The sequence below is a fragment of the Lissotriton helveticus genome, chromosome 10, assembly GCF_964261635.1.
Source record: "Lissotriton helveticus chromosome 10, aLisHel1.1, whole genome shotgun sequence".
Taxonomy (NCBI): domain Eukaryota; kingdom Metazoa; phylum Chordata; class Amphibia; order Caudata; family Salamandridae; genus Lissotriton; species Lissotriton helveticus.
In genome coordinates, this window is record NC_136071.1 from 342,554,277 (window position 1) to 342,580,800 (window position 26,524).

The window sequence follows — 26,524 nt, forward strand, 5'->3', positions numbered from 1 at the left end:
GTGGTGAACTTGTAAGTAACACCACACTCCTTCCACAGGGATGTCATTTACTTCGAGATGAAGTTGGTCCCCCTGTCAGAAACCCCCTCTCTGAGGAACCCCACTCGGGAAAAGATCCCCATTAACGCCCGGCCCACCACTGGCGCTGTCGTTTTCCTGAGAGGGATTGCCTCTGGGTACCGGGTGGCATGGTCCACCAAGACCAGGATGTACCTGTTGCGCATGGCCGTCTTGGACTTCATTGGCCCCAAAATGTCCATCCCTCCCCTTTCAAAGGGTGTCCCAACAACGGTGAATGGTTGGAGAGGAGCTTTGACCTTCCTCCCACTCTTGCCACTTGGTTGGCAAGTTTGGCAAGACGACAATGCACATTCGACTGCCTTCGCATTTGAGGCCAGAAGTGAGTGACAAGCCTTTCAAAGGTCTTGTCCTGCCCCAAATGTCCTGCCAAAGGCACGTCATGAGCCAGACCCAGTAGGAAGGTCCGGAAGCGCTGGGTTACCTCCAGCAACACTGGCTTACCCAGGTTCCGCGACCTTAGGCTCGCTGTACAGAAGATCATTCTCCCAGTAGATTCAATGTTACCCGGACTGATCACCAGTCGCCTGGGCTGCGGCCTGCCGCCACAGACCCTCCAGAGAAGGGCACTCTTCCTGCTCCTGGCAGAATTCCTACCTGGTGGGACCCCCTTCTTGCTGCCAATGGGTCAGCTCAGAGATTTCCCCCAGTTCGGCTACCTGTTTCCCTGTAGGCACCGGGGTGTCCCCCTCAAGATCTGCCTCCTCCCGGGCCGTGGGAACTTCGGGTGCGGTTTTCCATGCCCCCGGCCCTTTCTCTAGGCAGGGACCGGGGCCACTGTTTCAGGCTCCGGGTCCCTCTGATCACCCTCTCTGGTCGCCGTGGACACGCATGCCCACTGTGGCAACCCAAGCATCTCCAAGTGGGACCTGACCTCAACATCTTTCCACAAGACCTGCTCCAGGTCGTTACCGAGCAGACAATCGACAGGCATGGAAGGGCTCACAACTACCCTCAAAGGACCTTAGACACCCCCCCCCCCCCCCCCCCCCCCACTCGAAGGGAACCTGCCCCACCAGACACTGGCGCTCTGAATTGTCGACTGCAATTACTTGGTGGAATGCCCCGGGGACTACCTGCCTCTCAGAGACCAGGTGACACCGAACTACTGGCTCCAGTATCCCGGAGAGCCACTACCCTTTTCCCCTTGATTGGTACCCAGGTGCTGTATTTTTTTGTGTTAGGGGAAACCTGGGCCCCCTGGGACAATCTCACTGTCCCCTAGTGAGACGAGGGTCATTTCTGCGGGGTCCCCACCCTCCTGTGGGTACTCCCCCCCCCCCCCCCCCCCGTGCTACACAAGCCAACACCTTGGACTGCCCACCAGTGGGTGACTGTGCCCCCTTGGAGCACCTGGGGTCCCCCTTCATGTGCCCCACCTGGTCACAGGCAAAACATTTACGGGGTCGGTCTCAGCAGGCTTTCCTGACGAGACCCCCTGTTTCTTATCTCCGGGGGGATGGTAACCTTTACCCTGGGTGTTAGTTTGGGGCCCTTTAGAGAACTACTGTGCTTTACCCTTGTCCCCCCTACTTTTCTGCTGGGGACCCTGCCCACCTTTGGCTGAGTCTCCCCCAAACGCTTTCTTGTGGACCTGGGTACTCACCCAGCAGTCCGCCTCCATAGCAAGCTTCCTAGGGTCAGTCAGCTTACTATCAACTAGGTGCTGGCACAGATCTGCAAAACATAGACTGGACAAGTGCTCCCATGCAATCAAATGGTAGAGCCCCTGGTAATCTGTCACATTACTGCCCTTCACCCAGCCATGACCAGCAAAACACATCCACACATTCCAACCAAGTGTTGGCATCCGGCTTCTTACTCGACCTGAACTGACCCCTGTACTTTTCAGGAGCAAGACCATACTTGTTGAGGAGGGTGTCCTTCATGTCTGGATACAGGAGGTGATATCCCTTACCCAAAGCTATTAAAGTGTCCCTCGCTTCTTAAGGGAAGAATGGCCACAATCCTGCTCCCCAATTCTCCTCAGGGACCCCATTCATGTGGATTGCTGCCTCATACCCTTGAAACCACCTTTGTATGTCATCACCTTCTTGAATTCCTTGCCACATTCTTAGGGATGTGCACAATTCTGTCTGCCTCTCTTGACGAGTTGCTGGCACCATCTGAGCCGGGCTTACTTCTTAGCTCCAGCTCCTTAAGACCTAGTTCATGGTCTAATATCTTCCTCTCCTCCATTTCTAGCCTGAGTTTTTCCATCTCGAACTTCCTTGCTTCCCGCCTGTCCTCCGGCTCCTCTGGGGACAAGCTACTGCTGCCCGGCCGGAAGGGTTCCCCCTCCCAAAAGCGCATCCACCCTAGTAATAGGCCCCTGCGCTTCTCCACTAACATCGCCAGATTGCCCACTTGCATCTCTGGCTGCTACCCAGGCCCTCAGCGCCTTTTGTACCTCCTTCTTTCTAGTGAGGCCTCTGACTTGGACTTTTAGGCTTTTACAAATGGATTTCAATTCCCTAACATTGTAGAGTTCCAACCTATCCTCCTCAAAGGCAACTTCCAAGGATGCAACTGATGATGCTCTTGATTCCGGCATGACAAAGTAGCAAGTTCAAACTGGCAAGATCAAAAAATAGGCCAAAGAATAAAAAGGACTAGTAAGTGGCACGTAATGGTCTGCGATATGGTAGTAGTGTACACCAATCACTGTAAGTCAAATACAAATGCAAGTCCTAGCCTCACCGCTGACAACCAATGTTAGAAATGGGATTTCTGGTAGGCTAGGGCACGGGCCGAAGCCAGGCAAAAATCTCCACTCTAGTCAGGATAGTCTAAAATAACCCCTGCTCACCCCCTTGGTAGCTTGGCACTAGCAGACAGGCTTATCTTAGAGGCAGTGTGTAAAGCATGTGCACAGAACCCACAGTAATACAGTGTATGCACTACAAACGGACACCACACCAGTTTAGAAAAATATCCAATATTCTTATATAATTAAAACAAGACCAAAAACGACAAAAATCCACAGTAATATATGAAAAAAAAGTCGGTAGTATCCAAAATAAGTTTAAAACACAGTTCCTCGATGTTGGTAGCTCCGTCCGGGACTACCACGGCGTCATGAACAACAAATCCAACAGTTCTGGCTGGACGCGGGGTCCCAGGCCAACTATGGTGTCTGGAAGACCTGCACACAGTACCTGTGAGAAATGCAGGGTGATGAGGTCCTTGAAGTCACCTGCGTTGCAGGTCGAGCTCCTCTCTGATGGAATCAGGAGTGCTGGTCTAGGCAGGCATCGGGTGCTGCGGTGTGAAGTGTAGCGGTGCGGTGCCCCCAAGTCGGTGGCGGCATCAGATGGCGTCGCCGGTGAGACCAGGGTCGCGGTGCGAGATGAAGGCGGTGCTCGTCACGGTGCTGGCAGGTCACGGTGCAAGCAGCAGCGTCATCGTTGCTGAAGTGCTGTCGTCGGCTGACAATCAGGAGTCGATGGTGCCGGCGTCGGTGGGCCAAGGCTGTGGTGCGGGATGAGGGCGGTGCTTTGTGTTACGAGCGGTACCCTCGAACCACGGTGCAAGCAGCGCCGTCTATTTCAGCGTGGAGCGGCAGGGAGGCCAAGGCGTCCTCGTGAAGCAAGGCGGTGCGGAGGGCTGTGCCCACAGGTCGCGGTGCGAGCAGTGGCTCGATGGCGGCATCCGCAGGCGTCGTCGGTGAGACCAAGGTCGCGTTGCGTCGGTGCTCTCTGCGGTGCCAAGGCCTCGGCGTGAAGTGAGGCGGTGCGGAGTGTGGTGCCCACAGGTCGCGGTGCAAGCAGCGGCTTGGTGGCGGCTTCAACAGGCGGCGTCGTAGACGTCGAGTTGCTGTTCCTCTGATGCATCACAAAACACACAGTTCCCAGTGCTGCGGGCAGAGGAGCTTGACGTCTTTGCTGTTCCTGAGACTTCGTGAACAGAGGGCAAGCTCTACCTCAAGCCCTTGGAGAGAGTCACAAATTAGGTTGCAGAAAGTCCAGTCCAGGCCTTTCACTGCCCAAGACCGAAGCAGCCACTGCTGGTCAGTCCAGCAAAGTACACAGCAAAGTGGTAGTTCCTCCTCACAGCTTCTCCAGCTCTTCTTCTTGGCAGTCTTCTTGATCCAGATGAATTCTCAAGTTCAGGGGTCTGGGACCCAGTATTTATGTCCAATAATCCTTTGTTCTTTCAGGCAGAGTGTGTCTGTGCCTGGCCAGAACCAGTTGTGCCTTCTCTTGTGTGAATTCCTGGCAGGAGGTGGAGACTGCATTTGTGAGAGGCAGACCAGGCCCTTTGAGGTGCAAGAAAATCTCCTCCCCCTATCGTAGCCCAGGTCTGTTCAGCCGTTTCCTGACCTACCTAGACTATCTGGAGCCCCTCCTGCCCCCCAGCCTTCTGTCATCCAAAACCCAGACAGGCAATCCACATTCCAGCAGAGGCACACTGGATGACTGAGCAAGAAAATACCCACTTTCTAAAAGTGCTATTTTCATACGCAGAATGTAAAAATCACCTTCACTAAAAGATGCATCTTTAGATTCTGAGTTCAGTCATACAAAATTTTATTTTCTTACCAAATTCCCTGGGCCAGTTATGTTAATAAGATGTTATAAACAATCCTCCCATTCAATCCTAGGGGGAACTGGTAGCCTTGCAATAGTGAAAAACGAAATTGGCTGCAATTCACTATTGGGACATGCCACACACACACCAGGGCATGCCCTACCTTTCACATACATTGCACCCTGGCCACAGTGGTTCTTTAGGCCTCCCTGAGGGATGTCTGACATGTACAAAAAGGGAAGGTTAGTGACCGGCCAGTGTGTGCACTGGCCTAGTCGACATGGCAGTTACAAACTGCGCGCAGACGCTGCAATGGCAGGTCTGAGTTGCTGTTTTCAGGGCTACTCACGGGGGTGGCACAACCATTGCTGCAGGCCCCCAGGTAGCATTTGATTCACCGGCCCTGGCACACGCAGTGCACTTTACTAGGGGCTAACAGGTAAATTAAATATCCAATCATGGAAACACCAAGCCATAACACAATTGACACAGAGAGCGCCTGCACTTTACCACTGATCTGCAGTGCGAAAAGTGTGCAGAAACGTTATGCCAGAAAAAACAGGTAAAAACCGGGAGGTCAGAAAGCAAAAACTCAGGGAAAACACGCAAAAAGATGCCAAGTCTAACAGTAATATATTTGCACACTAGTGCTTTAAATCTGAGGTGTGGTGGCTCTGTTGAGAGGGTTACTCTGCGGTCTCTGCTGTGATTAGCTGAACTTTGGATGTTATAAAATGTGGTTGATAGTGCTCAATTGAATTTTTCTCTGTATGGAGGTCTATGTAATGTATTCGGCACTACTATTTCTACTGTTACCGTGGGACTCCCACCATGACAGCGGGGAAGATTCAAGCATGTGAATCTATAAAAGATCTCAATACTGGAGAACCACAGCGTACAGGTAAGTAACTTATTTTTATGTGGCGTAATGTAGCACTTGTTTTTAATAGTATCACTTCATTATTTTGTGATTTGCAAACATAATACTGCCTGGGCAAAGATTTTGCGCACCATGCATAGCAACTAAATACAGAATTCAGCAACTAAAAGATGACCAGTCATCCTTTGCGCAGGGCCTTCCACTTCTTGCGACACGTCACCACATATTTAGTGACTTTTAAACCTTTGTTACATCTTTTTTAATATAAATCTGCAGACAATGCAGGAATTTCACATTGTTAAATTTTTCTAAAAGATTGTAACCATAGTTTTTCTTTGTATGGTTAACAGATAAGAATGCATTGGTCTTTTATTCAATCTTCCCCTTCTTCCATTTAGTTTTTCCTCTTTTGCTTTGTGTTCTCTGCTTTTACAGTATAATGAACTGTGTAGTATATTTATACAGTTGTTGTGGGCCTAAATTATATATAATATGAAATGTCTTTTCGCCTTAATAAAAACAGAATAAAATAAGAAAAATTTGAAGTAAAATAGTATAGCAACTGAAAGGCTCCCATAGCAACAACGACATTTTTGCAAGCCACCTATTAATGATAAGAATCTAGACTTTATCCCTTTTAAGTGTTTACCTTTATGTCAACGTTGTGTTGGAGCACTCTTCAAATATTTATAGGACCTCTAATTTAAAGCAATGCTGAAAAGTTTATTATTTTCATTGAAGGCCCACTAAGAATATAGCCCATAAATACTAAATAAGCTCCACATCTTTCCGCAGGGTTTCATGGGTCAGGGACCACAAGGGTTCTAGTAATTTTTTTTCCATCTTAAATTACTATTGCATATGTACATTTTGGTTTCCTTGGGGCACATAGTTTAGAGGCCATCGCTGGAACATGAACTCAGACTATTGGTTTATGTATTAGAAGCAAGTGGAGTGAGTCATAGACGATGGTTGTGGACTCATTGGTTACTTATTTGTTTCAATGTTTGGAAGAATTGGGTTGTCTAAAAATAGGTTCTCTGAAATGTTTGGATTTGTACCTTCGGGTTGAATGATATTGCTATTCTCATCCAGTGGTCAGCCTGATATAAAGGGAGCACTCTTTTTTAGCAAAGAACATAGAAGGCATAATCCTTTCAGTTTTATTCTAGGCCAGAAGTTTTCTCAGCATGAAACATGACTCTCAGAATTTCACTTATTCCATGAGGATTGAAGTGGCTACCCGAGGCAGTGTGTTTCATGAAATGAGATTGGTGCTATGGTTCCATCTTATATGCTGAATCCCTATGTTTCAGCTCTCTTCGGTCAGAGAAAGCTTTTATTAATCCAAAACAAGATTGGCTCAAGACCTTTGATGTGTGTCGCCTACTGAATGCCTTGGCAGTTGCAACTGGATATGGGTATTGAAGGCATGCAGTTAGCACTGAAGCTTGATCATCTAGACTTAAGGGCCTTTGAACTTCTTGAATAAAAGTATGCCAGTGACATTGAGGGTGCCACATGTGACAATTTTGCTGCTGGAATACATCAAACCTATTTAAATGTGTTGACTCTAGTTAGAGGGGTAGGTCTTAATCTGTTCCAAGGCCATGCCAGACATTTGTGGACCTTTCTAGGTAAGCTGACCAGTACTGGATGAGGAGATGTGTTCAAATCTAAAAATGTTTATTAATGCAAAAATATCTAAAATATGTAGTCCGCAAGACAGCGCTTCGTTCTATGAGTTATTGTACAGTGCTGACCGATCCCACAATTCTTCACTTTTGTTTGCATTATTTTTTAAATATATATTCCTATTGTATTTTCAAGATATTACAATAGTAGCACCAACAAGCACCATACAGAATATTGGGGGTGTATGGGGAGGTTCAACCCCACCATAAACATCGATCCTCCCCCCCAACTCCCCTCCCCCCCACGTATCCCCAGGCAACCATCAGCCAACACGATTTCAGTATCGAAAGTAATCACACATTCTACACAGCATATCAATAAGCCACAACACACCTACATTTGTCAGGGCATACCCAGACTTGGCATTTCCCGTAACCCCCCCCCGGTACTCTATCCCTCTTAGCCACAACAAGGCCAAGACCACACAACAAGGGCTGAGCTCATGGTAAATCAATGTCATTTGGAGCCCAAAAAGTATGAATTTAGGGTCAAGTGAGAACGGTGCGGAGACCACCCCATTCAGTTTCTTAGTAATTGCGACCCAGTAATCCTGGATCACGGAGCTACTCCAAACGGTTCATATGGCATACAGTCTCAGTCTACCATAGTACATCCTGTGGAGTATTTTGAATTAAACTAAAAGTAACCATGGCTTATTTGCCGCCATCCTTTTTGTTTGCATTTTGTGTGGTAAAAGCAGACATGGAAAAGGTACGTGACTGAAACGAAACTCAAGACAGCTGGGGTTTCAGCAGGTTTAGAGCTTTCTCATTAGAAGTTTTGAGAAAACTATGAAAAATTCCAGATAATGTACATTTCTCAGATGCTGATCTAGTAATTTGCGAATTCTCTCTTACAAGTGCCAATAATAATCACAGAGGCAAAACATGCTTAAAGCGCTAGTACAGTGCAAGCCTAAGTGTTTGATGGGAATACAAAATGGCTGCAGATTTTTAAAAAAATGCATATTCATTATAAGCAATGTAAATCCTAAAAAGGCAAAATGAGTTCTCAATCTGAATATTTTATCTCCTATTTTTATCCGTCTGTCGAGTTACTGCTTGATCTTAAATCTGCTTCAGCTGAATAAAATCACGGGATGGAAGGACATAAAGCAGATCGAGGAATTTATGGAATCCACCACCTTATCTGATGACCAAAAGCAAAACTTTAAATTAGCAAGATAGTAGATAAGAATAGTCGATAAGAATAGTCGAGAGAGATGAATGAGACCTATATGCCGTACAACATATTTTAGTGGGTTATAGTCATGCACAGGCTTTAGTAAACATTTGTGCTGCATGTGCCTCTAATCTAGGAGTCTAGGGTGTCCTTGTGGGTGACTATTCTGCTCCTTAAAAGCTAAAGGTAACGCCTATGGCTAGTTTCAACCCCAGAACTCCAAGTATTATTTTTAGTCTGTTTTAAACTTTTAATTTAATAACATATATTTTTGCTTTGTGTGACAATGCAGGCCATATTATGGCAGGAATTCTCACTTGTGGCACATCTTTGCTTACCAGTTTTGTTGCCTCCGATTGGAGTACTGGATATAGCCAAACACTTTTGTGTGTTCGACCTGTACACTGATAGTAACAAGCAAACTTGTGGTGGTTCCTCTACCGGTTGACTTAACAAGGGTTCTTAATTTATATTTCTACGAGAAGTAAGTTTGAAACTACTTTAGTACTTTGTTATGGGTTGTCTTAATGTGATACACCGGTATCTTTTTCTGTTTTTTGTCCGACGACTAGAAAGTCTGAACATTGGTCTCGCCAGACAAATACCAGCATGCATGTTTGGAAGGATGGCTTCTCAATACTTTTTGCTGCACTTGAGCTCATTTATTGCCATTCCGAGGTAGTCTGTCTTGTATGTAGGGATACGTAGATTCAGGGGGTTGTTTGGGGTGTTCACCCCCCCCCCCTAAAAAATGTATTGTGTAGTAAATAGTTGAGTACAAGTGCTTTCAGTCAGCTATGGTGAGGTGTCTCTCGGATTTCACCTAGGAGGTTTACATAAACACTCATGTCTAGTTTGAAGGCCTTAAAAATGTTGATTTATCAAACAAAATATTGTGTTGTAAGTACTCCTTACAATATGCACTGTCCCTTAAGCCTAACCCCCTCACAACTTTTTTCTCATGTAATGTATTTTCACACGCTATATCCTCGTGATTGTTGGAAAATCTGAAGTTCACACCCCTCAATTTTACTGACCAACCTATGCCCCTGATTGTATGACAGGACGTCAGTACACTCAGGACATAGGTGTTCCCCCCGGTTGTACATCTACAATCTAATTACAGGTGAAAGACTCCTGGGAGATGTTCTCTAAATGGTGATCTGCCTGGGCTAACGTGAAAGGAGCAAGAACTTTCATGTGGGGTTCCTGATTGGGAAGAAGATTTTAAATAAAGATATAACCAGCCCTGGTAAAAAGCTCACTTCACAAAGTTGTGCCAACTTCAAATCGAGGGCCCACTTACTTGAAACGTTCGGCTAAATGTGCAGCGTACAGGGATAAGAAGGAAGCACATTTAGAATAAATGTGTAAATTTCCATTAAAGCTAAGACTCTAGTGGTGCTTTAAGCAGGTATACACATGAAATGCATGGTCTACATAAAATGGCATTCTCAAATGGCAGTGGTATTCCAGAATACAATTGAGAACCTTGTGCAAAATGTGCACATTTACACTGTGTCATTGTGCAATGGTAAAACACAAAATCAGAAAAATCTGCTTGGCAGGGAGACGTACGTTCTGTGGCAGTGAAGGAGAATCGAATTCCATTTATTTAGAGTACACAATTGCCAGGCTTGAAACTGAAGGGATAAAAAAGCATACTTTTTTTTAACAGTTTTTCCTCCTCTTTGTGAATTATTTTGTAGCTGATTTGAGCCGACCGAAGACTGCCCCGGTTACTACTGGGAAGAGCAATGCCACTACCCCAAGCTCCCCAGGAACAAACTATGGGCCTGCAGCTCCTGTCAACCGGCCCAAGCCTGCAAAGCCTTTGACGAAAACCATCCCAGAATCCAATTCTACAACAGATGGCAAGAAAGTACCTTCAGCCAAAGCCCCCGTCTCTAAAGTTAACGTGGTACCCAAAACAGCACGCCCAGGCTCGGTACCAGCCCCTGACCTAAAGAACGTTCGCTCTAAAATTGGTTCAACAGATAACCTGAAGCACCAGCCTGGTGGTGGCCGGGTAAGTGACTGCTTCATATTGTGACATCCATTTTATTTATTTTGAAGTATTCAATGAAAAACTTGCCATTACTATCTTCATATAGTTTGTCTTTTTCTGCTAAGTAAGGTCTCATCTGTGTATATGGATAAGGATGATTTGGGTGCATATATTATTCTGAACCCAAATAGTCTTTGTGGTGCACGTGTGCCTGAACTAAGGTATGCCACAATTTTCCTACAGGGTTTCTAACTCGCATATATTCATTAGGGTATTATGTGATGTTTGCACCCTTTGAATAAAAAAGCAGTATTTCCAAAAGGACACTAGAATGCTTGTACTACGAGGATTTGTATGACCTGCATTCATGGCAAGTAACAATTTATTATGCTACAGAAATAATCTTGCTGATTTATTTTTACATTTAGTTGATGCCATTAATGCCTTACCAGAGTCAGTGTTCAAATGTCCTGATTTTAAGTGTAAGTATTCAGTCCTAGTATTCCATCTGCTCTCTATTTGTATTCCTATTTATGTAGTAATATAACAAGTTCTAAAAGTGCCACCATGCAAACTTGGTCGGTATGTGCCTCTTACTCATAGATTGTGAAAACCTAAGAGCTATATGGACCAGTGCACAAAAGAGGGCAAATAGGCTGCTCAGTTTCATAGATTAAAAAAAAGGTACTGAGTAACTTACAGGCCTGTGAGGCTGACCTTCTAGACTCAGATGGCTCTGTGTCAACAGTTGAAAGTAATTTCTTGGAAGTTTGCAATATGATCCTATAGGAAGGTGCCTGGAATGTAACCAAGGAGAACGTTTGAATTGGTTATGATTCTTTATGCATTAAATACCAATACTGTAGTTGGTTTCATTTTTTTTCAGCTAAGGTTGTATTCCTGTCTTCAAAATAACTGAAAATTCACAACTTCCCTGTATATGACAAATGCAGGGTTTCTACTGACTCTGATAGCATAGATGGTGTAGCTCAAGACTCAAGGTATGCTCCCCTGCATAATTGTTCTAATTATCCTTCCCATTGCGCTCGCCAGTAGGATAGTTTATCCATATCAACTTCTGTCTGGCCAGGACATCTTTATATGTAGGCCCTTTCTCCTTCCTATTCTAGGTAGCTCCCTTACCTCGGCTTGTTCTCATGGTTTAATTGGCTAAAGGGGACAAACCCCTGCCCTGTTTCTTCTCTGTCCTGGCCTGTGCTTCAATCTTTTTCTCCTCCAAGGCCCACCGCACATAAATGCTTAACCACCCTGCCCCTCTTTTTGTTTCTTTCCCTGTGCATGATATTTGGGTCCACCCACGTAGGAACAGAGTCCACGAATACTTTTGGACTGCTTACCTTGCAGGCTTACCCATCCTTTTTTAGTTCCCTGTGCCCAGAGTACACCTGCTCAGAAACCCACCTAATTACTTTGTGGCCAACACTAACAATGCTGCGCACACCCATCTGCCTGCTGTCCTAATGAACTTTCTGATAAATGCATCTGCCAGTGGATTCCTCACCTTGTGAATATCCCCCTGCGTCAGCAGCATTCGCAAATTATTTTTGTAGCTTTGCGCCGACGTGGACGACGTCACAGAGGCACGGCATCGCGCGCGACTCCGCTGACGTCACCAACACCATAATAGGTCCACACCGGCGTGATGACATCAGTTCCCTTTTTACCGCGTCGTCGACGCTAACGGTTTTCTAGGGATCGACAGTAGCTTTGTCGTAACTTTGTTACTCTGTAGTTATTTTCTCTGTTTCATTGTCTTCTGTCGAAATGTCTTAGAAGAAGACTGGATTTTAAGGATTGCGGGGAATGTGGCAAGACTATGTCCATTACTGACCTGCATGAGTGCTGCGTCTAATGTCTAAGCTCCAACCATGACGTCGAGGATTGCCCATCTTGCAAGAAGATGACTCCGAAAGCCCTTCGGGAGAGGGAGACGAAGTTCCTCGTGGCCAAGCTTAAAAGTAAGAAAGATAAGAAGACTTCGAAGTCTCGGTCTCGGCGTTCGAGGTCTCGATCGAGGTCGCGCTCGGAGTAGTCTTCTGCTCATGCTTCCAAGTCCTCGAGGAAGAAGCACAAGAAGAGGAGCCATGAGTCACGTCATCACTCAGAGAAGGACTCGAGTTTAAGGCCGAAGTCGCAAGTGAGGCTACTTCGTAAAGAAGCGGAGGCTTCGGCGTCGGAAGCCCAGGACTCCGATGGTGAGGCTTCGCGTGCGAATTCGCCTGAGTCACCGAAGCAGCAAGCGAACCCTTCTCCGGATCCGTCCAATCCTTCTGGTCAGGAGGATGAAGGTGAGGTGGAGGAGGTTGGTCAGGGCGAGGTTCCGGTACCAGCGGGTTCGTCGACCCCGGTGCCACAGCCTGAGAAGGAGATCGACGTCGAGACAACTCCGCTCCCTCGAGAGCAGTCTGGGGGCCCTTATCCAGCCTTTCCGGCTCCAGGTCAGGATCCATCCCAGTTCCTGAATGCAATGATTGGGGTTTACTCCAGGGCAATGTACCCCTCTGGTGCACCTGTTGGTCCCACGGGTCCTTTGGCGTATAACTTGGGTGTTCCCCAGGCTTATGCTCCTGCGCCCTTTATGCCTTTCATGCCGACTCTTCCACCGCAGTGCCTTTTCCAGTTCAGCCGAGGCCTTCGACTCCGATGCAGGATCCCATTCGGCCTCTGGTAAAACAGCCTCGCCCGACTTCGGGTTCGACGCCGGCTCCGACCCCAGCGGAGTCGGTTCTGAATCCGTCGACTTCGTTCATGAAGGAGAGGTCGAGGCTGAAGCCCGGAGACTTCTGGAGGAGGAGAGGTATCAATATGCTGACGTGGAGGAAGGAGAGTTACAGGATTCTGATGATCCTTTTGATGACCTGAGAGAGGCCAGTGGACTTGAACGGTCTCCTGAGTGGGATTTGGCTTCTGTGTCAGACGTGCCTTCCAAAGATGTGATGCCTTATCACGTTGTTATTAAAAAGGCTGCGGGCTTGTTGAACATTACTCTGCCCACTGCTGAGTACAAGTCTAATATTCTTACTGAGGTCCTCCACTCGCCTTCTTCAATTATTGAACCTATGCTGCCATTTAATGATGCTTTGGCTGAACCCATTTATGAAGTCTGGAAGAAGCCTTTGACAGCTCCTGCTGTTTCAAGGGTTGTAGCGAGGAGGTATAGGGTGTCACCTGGTGACCCGGACTTTTTGTCAACACACCCTCTTCCTGAGAGTCTGGTTGTGCAGGCTGCCTGCTCAAAGAAGTCTGTGGGTGACTTTCCGCAGGTTCCTGGGGAAAAAGAGTCCAGGAAGCAAGATCAGGCAGCTAAGGTCTTCTCAGCCAGCATGGCATTAAAATCTACTAATGCAACTTGTCTGATGGGACGATACATCCATGCCTTAATGGATTCCGTGAAGCAGTTAGTGCCAAAAATTCCTGAGGTGGATAGAAAGGACTTTCAGGAAGTAATTTCGGACACTCAGGCTGCTGCGAGACAAGTTATACAGAGTGGGCTGGACACGGCTGATTCGGTGGCAATAGTCATGGGCTCTTCCGTGGCCACTAGAAGAGCTGCATGGTTAAAGACATCGGAGTTCTCAGCAGATGTACAGTCTGCTTTGATGGACTTGCCTTTTGATGGGTCAGGATTGTTTGGCAAGAAGGCTGACGCTGCTTCAGAACGTTTCAAAGACAGTAGGGCCACAGCGAAATCTTTAGGCCTTCAGACCAGGTGTACTACTGGAAGGCGCTTCAAAGGATTTGGCAGGTCTTCCTTTCGTTCCTACAGCAGCAGCCGCAACAATAGCAAAATACGCTGTACAAGTCGTACAGAGGCAGACAGCGGGCTCGTCCTAGAGGTCGTCAAGCCTCCTCCTCCTCCTCCTCCTCCTCCTCTTCCCCTTCCCAGCCCCCTACCACCGCAGCAAAGCAGCCCTAGATCCGCTATTCCGGATCATGTGGGCCCAGTGGGGGGCCGGCTTACCCATTTTCTACGAGATTGGGAATTGATTACATCAGATCTTTGGGTTCTCAATCTCGTGGAGAATGGGTATGCTCTTCCCTTTCGGGAATTTCCCCCAAATTACCCTCCTTGCCAGGGTTATTGTTCGGAGGACCATCTGCTGCTCCTGCAGGAAGAAGTCCTGGCTCTGTTCAGGAAGGGTGCAATAGAGGTGGTTTCAGAGCAGGAGAGGGGTCAGGGATGCTACTCCCCGGTATTTTCTGATCCCCAAGAAGGATGGCAGGCTCCGTCCGATCCTGGATCTCAGGATCTTGAACCTTTACCTGAAGCAGGAGAAGTTCAAGATGCTCACCCTTGCACAGGTTCTTCAAGCGCTGCTGGAAGAAGACTGGATGGTGTTGATCGACTTGCAGGATGCGTATTTTCATATCCCAATCCTGAAGTCGCATAGAAAGTATCTCCGTTTCACGGTTGGATCGCAACACTACTAGTTTGCGGTCCTTCCGTTTGGTCTTACTACTGCACCTTGAGTCTTCACCAAGGTGATGGCTGTGGTAGCAGCACATCTCAGAAGGTCGGGGATACCTGTATTCCCGTATCTGGACGATTGGCTGATCAAAGCAGAGTCTCCAGAGATAGTGCTCCATCATCTGTAAGAGACAACTCAGTTGTTGCACAGGTTGGGTTTTTCGATAAATGTACCCAAATCTTACCTGGTGCCCTCCCAGCGCAACCTGTTCATAGGTGCGGTACTGGACACAACTGTATGTCGTGCATTCCCTCCTCCTCAAAGGATTCGCGACATACAGGAAATCATTCTTGTGTTTTTCAATGGAGCGGTTGTTCCAGTCCTGAAGGTCCTTCGCCTGCTCGGTCTGATGGCTTCCTGCATTCTGTTGGTTAACCATGCACGCTGGCACATGAGGGCACTCCAGTGGTGTCTCCGCAGGCAGTGGTATCAGCATGGTGGAGACCTCAGGGAGTCAGTGAGGATCTCGAGAGAAACTGCAGCGGATCTATCTTGGTGGAGCGTGGAAGGCAATCTCTCAAGGAAAGCCTTTTCCACTTCCTCAATCGGTGGCCTCAGTGATAACGGATGCATCCACTCTAGGGTGGGGTGCTCATCTGGGGGACCTGGAGATCAAGGGTCTTTGGTCTCCAGAGGAAAGGTTGCTTCACATCAACCTTCTGGAATTGCGGGTGATACGTCTGGCGCTCAAGGCCTTCTTCCCTTCGCGGTCGGTCAGTTCAGTTCCTGACGGACAATACGACCGCGATGTGGTATGTCAACAAGCAGGGAGGAGTGGGGTCGCAGTGTCTCTGCAGAGAAGCTCTGCGTCTCTGGTCCTGGGTTCAGGACCATCAGATTTGTCTGATGGCAAATCATCTGGCCGGAGTTCTGAACGTTCGTGCAGACAGTCTGTCGGCAGTTCTCCGCCGACCACGAGGGGAGGCTTCATCCAGAGGTAGTTAGTCACGTCTTTCGGACGTGGGGGACTCCTCAGGTGGACCTGTTTGCCACTTGTGAGAATGCTCACTGCCCGTCATTCTGCAGCCTCCAGTTTCCGATGCAGGGAGCTTTGGGGGACGCGTTTCAGTTGAGTTGGGACTCGCAACTCCTTTATGCGTTTCCTCCCATACCTTTGAGGAGGAGAGACTACACCGCTTGGACCCTAAGAGGGCGGTGAGCTTTTACCTGGACAGGACATGAGAGTTCAGGTTGGATGACCAGCTGTTTGTTGGTTTTGCTGGCTGCAAGAAGGGGAAGGCGGTGCACAAGCGCACGCTCTCGAGGTGGATTATCCTCTGCATTAAGATCTGCTACGCCTTGGCGGGTAAGGACCCTCCAGAGGGTATAAGAGCTCACTCTACTAGAGCAAAGTCATCAACATTTGCTTTGTCTAGGGGTGTTCCTGTTGAGGATATTTGTAGAGCGGCGACTTGGGCCTCCATCCACACTTTCGCGAAGCATTACTGCTTGGATACCGAAGTGAGGAGGGAGGGCCACTTTGCGCGCGCTGTCCACCAGGATTTTCTGGTATAGGAGAGTGGACACCCTCCTCCGGGAGTGGGGACTGCTGTGGGACTCTGCTCACAAGGTGAGGAATCCACTGGCAGAGGATATTTGTAGAGCGGCGACTTGGGCCTCCCTCCACACTTTCGCGAAGCATTACTGCTTGGATACCGAAGTGAGGAGGGAGGGCCACTTTGCGCGCGTTGTCCACTAGGATTTTCTGGTATAGGAGAGTGGACACCCTCCTCCGGGAGTGGGGACTGCTGTGGGACTCTGTTCACAAGGTGAGGAATCCACTGGCAGATGTATCTATCAGAAGAACAAGTTACTTACCTTCGGTAACGCTTTTTCTGGTAGATACAATATCTGCCTGTGGATTCCTCACTGACCCACCCGCCTCCCCGTTGTCCACTCTTCTATACTTGAGTTGTTGTATTGTATGAATTTTTATTATCGAAGGAAATGTTTATTATGCTTTAGTTTCCTTCTTTGGTTTCACACTATGTGTGTTATCTTGACATTTGTATACTGTGTATATTTCTGCTGTCAACGGTCCGTCCGTGTGCCTCGAAGGCACGGAAAAAAGAGCGGAACTGATGTCATCACGCCGGCGTGGGCCTATTATGGTGTCGGTGACGTCAGCGGAGTCGCGCGCGATGCCTTGCCTCTGTGACGTCGTCCACGTCGGCACGAAGCTACAAAAAGAATTTCCGAATGCTGCTGACGCAGGGGGATATTCACAAGGTGAAGAATCCACAGGCAGATATTGTATCTACCAGAAAAAGCGTTACCGAAGGTAAGTAACTTGTTCTTTGCTGCCGAAGATGCAGTAGAAAGTCACCAAACATCCTCCTGATTACAACATTCCTCAGTGTCTGCAAACCGAGACCAAATGCCCTCATGGCCTTCGACGTCTCAGCAGCTGCCAACCAATCTCTGAAAATATACTGTGGACCAGCATGGCGAGGCATTCGACTCTCTTCATACACTCTGACGAGGAGGCCACCCCTGCAATTTTTCTCAAGTCAAAGCATCCCTGAACACATACAACTTCATTCAAATAGGTTTAGTGTGGGTTGTTGTCTCATTTTTCTGAAGAGGCTTTATTTTCTTCATTTTCCTCTTTAAAATGTCCATCCCCTCATAGTTTAAGTTCCAGTAATGTGGCAATAAGCAATCTTGAAAGGATCCAGGTGGCTTGTATATTCTGCACATCCATGACTGCCTATAGTCAAAGAATGTGAAATATGCTAAACCAATCTAGGAGGCCATGGAACAGCAAAAAGGAGAATTGGCTCAGGAGAATAGAAGAACCTCCTTGTAGTTTACTCTTAGCCTGCACAAAACCCTAGGAGAGCTCCTACCTCCATCCACGTCATTGCTTTATAAAAAGAAAATACAGTTAAGAATCTCAGAGGACTCGGAGGAAAGGAGGAAATGATGGAAGATATGATGCAGGCCTTCTTTCCAGTCGAGGTTGAAACTTGTGATATCAGTTATCAACATCAAATAACCTAGCCTTGAGACTGATCATCAGTGAGCTTTCTTTAAAACACTGAACACTGAGAGGTTAGGTGTTGAAGTGGACCCCTACTTGTTTGGGATCTGAAGTCGAGGCAATCTGCAACAAAGAAAATGCCATTAAGCAAGCATGTTATGTCTAGACATTTAGTGTCTATGCATAGGTAAAAATGGTATTGAAGTCAAGTTGATCTTGGCCTTCTCTTTAGGAACTCTTTGAAAAACACCAGCTCTCCTTGAGCCGTCACAAGAAACAAGTTCCCTGGAAAGAACATAAGACCTTTCAGAGAAATAGCACTTAGCGTAAAAATTATGCCTCCCACATGAAATGAACAAGGCAGCACACTCCAACTCTGCATATAGACAGCACTGCAGGCAGATGTATTTTAAGGTAACAGAGCACGTCACACTCTGACTGGAAGCAACCTCTTAAGTTATCCTGGAGAGCATATTTCCCGAATTGTCTGACCAAATCACCACCCGGACTAATACTGTGAATGACTATATTTCTTTTCTTGGTTTAGAAAAGCCTTAAAAAAAGATGAAATACAACAGTAGATTATCGAATTCCTGGTTAGAAAATCCACCGTATGACAAAACATTCAATGAATGAGTTCATTAATAATAAAAAGAGAAATAGACAGTTCACACCCTAGCTCTCAGCTGTTAAATTGAAAAGACCATGCTCAACTGTCATTTGACAAAGAGACTAAGATTATCAGCAGTCTGAGTAAATTACATAATTACCTTTCAAGTTCTACTGGCAGCTAGTGACATAAATCCAAGCGTCCATCTCAAGCTCCTATTCTGTCTACTTTGAGTAATCTCTTCCAGGAATCTGTTTCTTCCGTAACACCTGGCAGAGAACAGAAGTAAATGCACACTATTGGGTAAAAGATCTGTGCCACATCTACCACAACCAAGAAGTAAGCATACTCTACCACTACTCTGTTTAGGTAGATGTGACTCATCCCCATGGGATAAAGTGCAGTGGTTCTTTCACAGTGGTAAGATGCAAGAGTTCATGGCGGTGGTAAATTGAAGATCTGTTATCAGACCAGGCCATCCGTCATTTGGTATCCCAATTTTTTAAGGCACTTGTGAATGTGGTTTCCAGAACGTGTCATATTAATAGTCATTGGAACCACTAATTGGTGGTGTTGCATTGTTGGTTCTACCTTTTGAACCTCTGTGCGGTTCTCTTGTTCAGTATATTTTTCTTAAAACTGTTTTCCTGGTTGCACTAGCTTCAGCCAAGCGGGTAAGAAAGTTTAAGGCTTTGTAGTTGGTTTATCACAAACTGTCTTCTGGAAGAACATTGTGTCTGTAAAAGTCATGTTTCTTCTGGTGATGACAGCTTCATTTAAACTGGTATTTTCACTTGCCAGCCTTTTCGTCACTGCCACACCCACAAATGGCTCTTGGTCATATTTCCAGAACTGGGGACTACAGTATGTAGACAGAGCTTTTTATCTTTTCTGTGAGTGCTTGCAAAGGTGTAGCTACCAAATAATACATTATTTAAAGCTAGATGGCCTCATGCATTGCAGAGTATCATGAGAAATAATTTCACGCCCTTATGGGACTTCCAATATATTCTTTTATTCATTGTTTTTTCTTGAAGAATAAACAAATGATCATACAACCAAAAATACAACATGTGACATTCTTTACAATACTTAATATATCCTCGTGATGTTTCCAAATTTTCTGGACCACGTGGGACCCAGCGCCATACCCCTGTGAGCCATCTAGTCTCTCCTTTCTCCTTATCAGGCCACATCTTGAAAGGCAACAGGTTCTTGTTTCAAGTTTGGCGTTAGCTGCAAGGCAAGTGGCATTTATGTTGCCAAACATGGTTGTTGGTGATTGATCTACCAAGTCTCATCAACGGTCTGTCCAACCAGTGCCGCCATAGAAGTTCTGGTATAAGTGGCTTAGCGTGGGCCAACCTATGTTTGACTTATTGCCTTGATTAAAATACAATTACTGTAGAGTTGTTCGTAATCAGTGGTTCTGCGTCCAAATAGATAGGCTTTGATGAATAGTGTTTAGTGGATGAAGAATCAGCTAAGGGAATCATATTTATTAGGACAGTTGTGTCCAGGAAGGTTGGATCCATGCCCAATTTGAAGGATGCCTATGCAAGATACAGCTTTATATCATGAATCTTAATTCAACTCATTTACATAGTCAGTGGTTATCATAAACATCTATACTTAATCCAGATTTCATTGCTCTCCATTAGAGATCACTGCATTAAAAGATGTTAAGTACTATCAATAGTGTTTGTTGTAGTGGATAATGTGCTCCCACCGTTTTCCACTCAATCAGATGTGCTGATTGCTACTGAGCTACACAATTTTGGGAACTGAAGGTGATCTGCCTGGGCAACATTTATGTTGTCAGTGTTATATCTATCCTGTGCAGCACCTTGGGCAAAGGTGGAGCCTCACAGCACCGTTATTGCTAGTAAAATGTTTTCAGTGAACTCAGCCTGTATCTGCAATATTAAAAAGCTAATGAGTGTGTCTAAAGAAACCGGTGTCAATCATAGCCAACATTCAACACGGTGTGTAATGTTTGAACACCATCAATTGTATTTTTCTGTATAAGTTCTTTCTAATAAATTCTCATTTGGGCATCATCTGTTAAGAACATTTTGACACAGCTCTATTAACTAATTCAGGAGCTCCACTGACCCAGAATATCAGCAAATCCGGTAAATAAATTGTATTTCAGTTCTGTGAAGCAGTGATTAATGGATTCACCTGTGCCTTTAGACATATTTTCCTCTTAAAATATCTCTTTGAAAATATTCTTTTGCGCCACCCAATGTCTTAAGGCATATGCTACCCAATGCGCCCTTTTTTTTATTTATAAAGGGATCAAGTTTATTTTTACAGAGGTAGCTTTGCATGCTATACATTTCCATACACCAATCTTCTAAAAAGTTTTTTTGCATTAGTAAGATCGACAAATAGAATTACCTGGACAGAGATGTTCTGTGTCTTAAAATCTGACCCATATGCTTTATCCCAGTGCTTGATAATGATTGAAGACTTTGAGATCTCTGAAAATGAAATGTTTCATCACCAGTACTTAGAGGGAGTGGCTGATGAAAGTTAATGCACGACTTGCAGAAGGCATCAACATTGTACATGATCCGTTACAGACTCCAGATAGAGAACAAGATCGCAACAACATCAATCTAAGTACTTCATTATTTGGGTGGAGTTGTGTACAGAATGGTTGCAATTTTCCAAGCGATTGCTCGACCTGACATGACTGCTAGACTATTCATAACACCAGTAGTGCCAGATCATAGAAGACTTGAGAGGACATGCTGAATATATCACCAGCAGCTGTGCAGTTGCCCCTAAGGAAAATGTGGTTCCAATACATCTCCTTATGTGAGCTGTTATTACAACCCCACAATTGATAGTCAAGTATGCCTTGGTGTGTAGCTGGGGCACTGACCCTGGGATGCATGAAAATGCGAAGATCAAGGTGGGCTTTAGTGCAGTCTTATCACCTTAGAAATGCTCATACAGAGAGCAGTACTATGTATTATCTGAGCAAATGGGGACACAGAATCTAGAATTTTTCAAATTGGGTGGTTCAAAAGAATTACAGCTTATTTCTTGCCTGAAATATGCAGATCACAACAGTGTTTTCAGATCTTCAGAACACTGAAGCAAACAAACTGAACATACGCTTTGGATGATGAAGTGCTAGATGGCATTGTTGCAGTGGGCAATGCTGACTCTTCAGACAACATCCTTTTTAAATTGAAAAAGCGACCCTAGAGATCAGATCTCCTGTCCAGCATTTCAATCAAAATCATTTTCCACAGTCTCACATCCCGGAGCTTTACTGCTTGGCTTCTTATTACATCCAACATGGTTATCTTAATATTGTTTCCAACTACATTTCTGTGGTGAGGGATTCAAGAGGACCTTCAAGTAAAAGAGATGCTGCATTTGGTTTCTAGAATAGCAGGATGGAAAATCTGGCCTTTAGGTTTCTTATACTTGTTTGTTTGGCTGCTGTTATTGCTTCTCACAGATGTCCTTCACCATTCAGCTTTCTGAGGCCCAGCAGTCGGCTCTGTGCCGTTCGAGGTCCCGGTCGTGTGTGGGGGGGGGGGGGGCGGTGGTCGAGGGACCGGAAGCGGAGCCACCACCACTACCAGTCTTCTTCAAAGGCTTCGCACTCCTCAGGTAAGTCGAAGCCCAAGAAGAAGTCGAAGAAGCAACGTTGCTCTTTAACTTCTCCCCGTCGGTCGGCCGATGCAACGAGGGATGTAGGTGGTGTCTCTCCCACGGCTTCGCGTGCGGAGCCCCAAGGGTCGACTCCGAATTTCCCTCCCTTCCCGGGATCCAGAGCGACCCCTGCCCAGCTTCGCACCTTTTACGTAGCGATAGCTGGCATCTTTGGGCAGACCTACTCCGCCGGCTCACCTTCAGGCCCCACGGACTCTACTGGGGGCGCTGGTCCTTTGACTCCGTCGGCCCAGGGCCCCCATGGATCCAGGCCCAGATCGGCACCGGTCGACCTGATTACACCTTCCCCAACACCAATTCCACCGGCACCACGTCCGCAGCCGATGCCAGTTGTGTCCCCAGTCAGCGTCGACCCCGGCCTCCAACCCGATGAAGACACAGAGCCAGACCGGCGTCGACAGGTACTTTTGTGCCCCTGTTCTACCCTAGCTCTTTGAGACCAGATTGGCAGCCAGAGGAGGGTGAGGAGGACTGTGGGGGGGTGGGGGTTCTGGAGAATCTTTTAACTGACTAGCTAGGTTAAAAACCCGACAGGAGAGAGGAACTGGGGTAAGCCAGTGGTCTGGATACCTCTCCGTACCTTGGCTACGGAGGAAGGAGCGTCTTACGCAGTGGTGTTGCGCAGGGCGGCCGAAGCTCTCAGCCTCGAGCTACCTGCTGTGGCAGTTAGGACTAACCTCCTGACAGAGGTGCTTCAACCAGCAGCGAGCTATTCGGAGCCCCTGCTACTGTTTAATGAAGTTAACAACACAAAACCTAGGGGTCTGAAAAGGAGGAAAATAGGAACCTCTGCATCAAAAAGCTGGATGTCTAAATTAGTACAACCAGGGTTTGTCTAGACTCACTAGTTCTGACTCGGGGCCGGAAAAATCACAAGAGTAAATCAGTAGTGATTGTGGTGGAAACACATTCAGGATTCCCATCAAAGGATTGTATGATCAATATTATCATTTGGTCATCCTTCAATGGTCAGATGTCTCTAGATCATTGAGACAAGGTTCGTACCCTTATCAGAGAGAAGGGCTTCGAAGCCACAATCACTTCTGGACCAAATGCTATAGATCTGATGAGATTAAGTGCAGTGCAAACAAAAACTGTGAAAGTGGTGAATCTAAAATAGGATAGAGAACCGATAGCAGAACCTTTTTATTGATGAAACGGCCTCTTCCTATTAAAAACAAGAACAGTGCAGAACTAAATGCAGTTTAACCAAATACCTACATGGGGGCCAACATGTTTAAGCCTCTTGGGAATAGGACCCTAGGCTTTCTTCAGGGCCTCTGTTCTATCTAGTAGATGCTACTGCGTGTAATAACTAACATGTGAGAGTAAATCATAATGACATAAAAGGATATGGTTTTCCGTCATCTGTTTAGTGCTTCTCCGTGTCAACTGGTGTTTCATACATCTATAATAACAATCACAAGATGGATATATTGTTAGAAAACTCATTGTGCCCAAAAGGGGACTCTCCAGTGGCATTAAAAACGCCCTATAAGACAGTATTTACTCACCCAGTTTGTCCGGGGATCAGACCTCACCTCTCCTGGACTTATCTCAGGAACTGTGAGACCCCGCTCTGTAAAGGCAAGAATGACTAGGCTATAAAAACAACAAGGGAGACCTTGTCTGTTCCATTCTGTGTAATGTTAATAATATTAGCCTAAGTTCATATAATCTCCCTTTAGAGACCAATTCTTCCCTTTCATCATAGCTCCAAAGAATTCGCCCACTAAGGACAGAAACCCTTCAACCTCTCCACCAGAATCCAGAATATTAGTCTCCAAACTCTAGTGCAATCTAACAAATTAATATACTTGGTGATCGTTCTGTAATCCATACTTAGAGAAAAGGGTAACAGATATATTGATTTAAAAAAAGGAGGGGGGTAGAAGAGATCGTGTAGTGTCTTCTCCTGCCGATGCTTACCTGTCCGTCGTTGTCTCGAGCCTGTACTGAGTTAGGGGGAGCCAACGAGAACAACCGGAAGGGTCAAATTTAAATGGTCGAGTAGGGGACCAATAGAATGCTCGTTCTGTCGTTAGTATATTTAGGTGCTCGAGTTGGAATACGAGCACTTAACGCAATCTCATTTAATGATACAACGATTCTGGAATTTGTTAAAAACAACCTTACCTATGGAAAAGCGAATCCTTCCTCAAATCAAAATTAGCCCATTTTCGTAAGGACCAGCCCCGTTCTCCCGCGAGATCGAGAATGAACTACACTGTGACATCATCCATTCCGTAAACTGACCCACGATAGGAAGTCTCGCGAGATTGGAGGAAAACTACAAAGGTACGTCATGCGCTACGTACTTGTAGTTCAATCGAGTGTCAGGTGGAAGCGCTGAATATGCATAGGAAGTCTCGCGAGAACGGAGGAAAACTACAAAAGTGCATCATACGCTACGTGCCTGTAGTTCAATCAAGTGCAGGTGGAAGCGCTAAATATGCATAAGTATTAACATGTATAGCGCATAACTGAAACGGCAAGAAATATGATATGAGTCTATGTACATGTCTTGAAAGGATACTTATTCACCAAGACAGAACTTTAATAAGTCAACATTCCTCAGGGTGCGCTTAGACACCAGTTGGTTCTATTGAGACCTAGGTGAAAATAAATCATCTCACCGAAAAAGCTCAAAATTATAGAAACCCTTTCATTTAAGACTGAACCAGGGTATTTCGTTGTTTAATCCTTGGCTGTCGGTGTGTAACTTGTATACCCATTTTTGTTCTTTGTAAAGTAGAAACTTGGATACATCACTGATGTGGGAAGGGATGAAGGGCTTTTCCAGGACTAACCACGTAAAATCTGATTCCCCGTGGTTGTATTGTATGAAGTGTTTGGTCAATTGGGAGACACTCTTTTTGCACCGGAAGGTGCTCTTGTGTTCAAGCATTCGCATTCGGACCTTTCTAGTGGTCATTTCAATATATCGCTCATTGCATGGACACTTCAGTTGATAAATCAGATTTGAGCTGTTGCAATTCGTAAATTGCCTCAACTCCCAGGGTCGATTGGTGCCAATGTCGACACTCGTCACCTTAGATGTCTGTTAGCAGACCGAGCAACCACCACAAGGGTGGCTTCCGGTTACAGCTGGTAGATCCCACAGAGCACTGACGTTTTTTTTGGGTTTCTCTCGGGCGAGTACTCGCCCGAGAGAAACCCCAAAATCCCTTCCCACATCAGTGATGTATCCAAGTTTCTACTTTACAAAGAACAAAAATGGGTATACAAGTTACACACCGACAGCCAAGGATTAAACGACGAAATACCCTGGTTCAGTCTTAAATGAAAGGGTTTCTATAATTTTGAGCTTTTTCGGTGAGATGATTTATTTTCACCTAGGTCTCAATAGAACCAACTGGTGCCTAAGCGCACCCCGAGGAATGTTGACTTATTAAAGTTCTATCTTGGTGAATAAGTATCCTTCCAAGACATGTACATAGACTCATATTATATTTCTTGCCGTTTCAGTTATGCACTATACATGTTAATACTTATGCATATTTAGCGCTTCCACCTGCACTTGATTGAACTACAAGCACGTAGCGTATGACGCACTTTTGTAGTTTTCCTCCATTCTCGCGAGACTTCCTATGCATATTCAGCGCTTCCACCTGACACTCGTTTGAACTACAAGTATGTAGCGCATGACGTATCTTTGTAGTTTTCCTCCGTTCTCGCAAGACTTCCTATCGTGGGTCAGTTTACGGAATGGATGATGTCACAGTGTAGTTCATTCTCGATCTCGCGGGAGTACGGAGCTGGTCCTTACGAAAATGGGCTAATTTTGATTTGAGGAAGGATTCGCTTTTCCATAAGTAAGGTTGTTTTTAACAAATTCCGGAATCGTTGTATCATTAAATGAGATTGCGTTAAGTGTTCGTATTCCAACTCGAGCACCTAAATATACTAACAACAGAACAAGCATTCTATTGGTCCCCTACTCGACCATTTAAATTTGACCCTTCCGGTTGTTCTCGTTGGCTCCCCCTAACTCAGTACAGGCTCGAGACAACGACGGACAGGTAAGCATCGGCAGGAGAAGACACTACACGATCTCTTCTCCCCCCCCCCCTTTTTTTTAAAAATCAATATATCTGTTACCCTTTTCTCTAAGTATGGATTACAGAACGATCATCAAGTATATTAATTTGTTAGATTGCTCTAGAGTTTGGAGACTAATATTCTGGATTCTGGTGGAGAGGTTGAAGGGTTTCTGTCCTTAGTGGGCGAATTCTTTGGAGCTATGATGAAAGGGAAGAGTTGGTCTCTAAAGGGAGATTATATGAATTTAGGCTAATAATATTAACATTACACAGAATGGAACAGACAAGGTCTCCCTTCTTGTTGT

General features: G+C 45.9%; 1 protein-coding gene across 31 annotated transcripts in view; it reads left to right on the forward strand.

Moving 5' to 3' along the window:
• Positions 1-26,524, forward strand: part of MAP4 (microtubule associated protein 4) — a 1,839,191-nt gene that overhangs the window by 1,506,636 nt on the left and 306,031 nt on the right. For all 31 annotated transcript variants that reach the window (XM_078662502.1, XM_078662520.1, XM_078662498.1 and 28 more), the window contains one exon: positions 10,075-10,394. In XM_078662502.1, the coding sequence (XP_078518628.1) occupies positions 10,075-10,394 (320 nt within the window). The remainder of the gene's footprint in view (positions 1-10,074; positions 10,395-26,524) is intronic.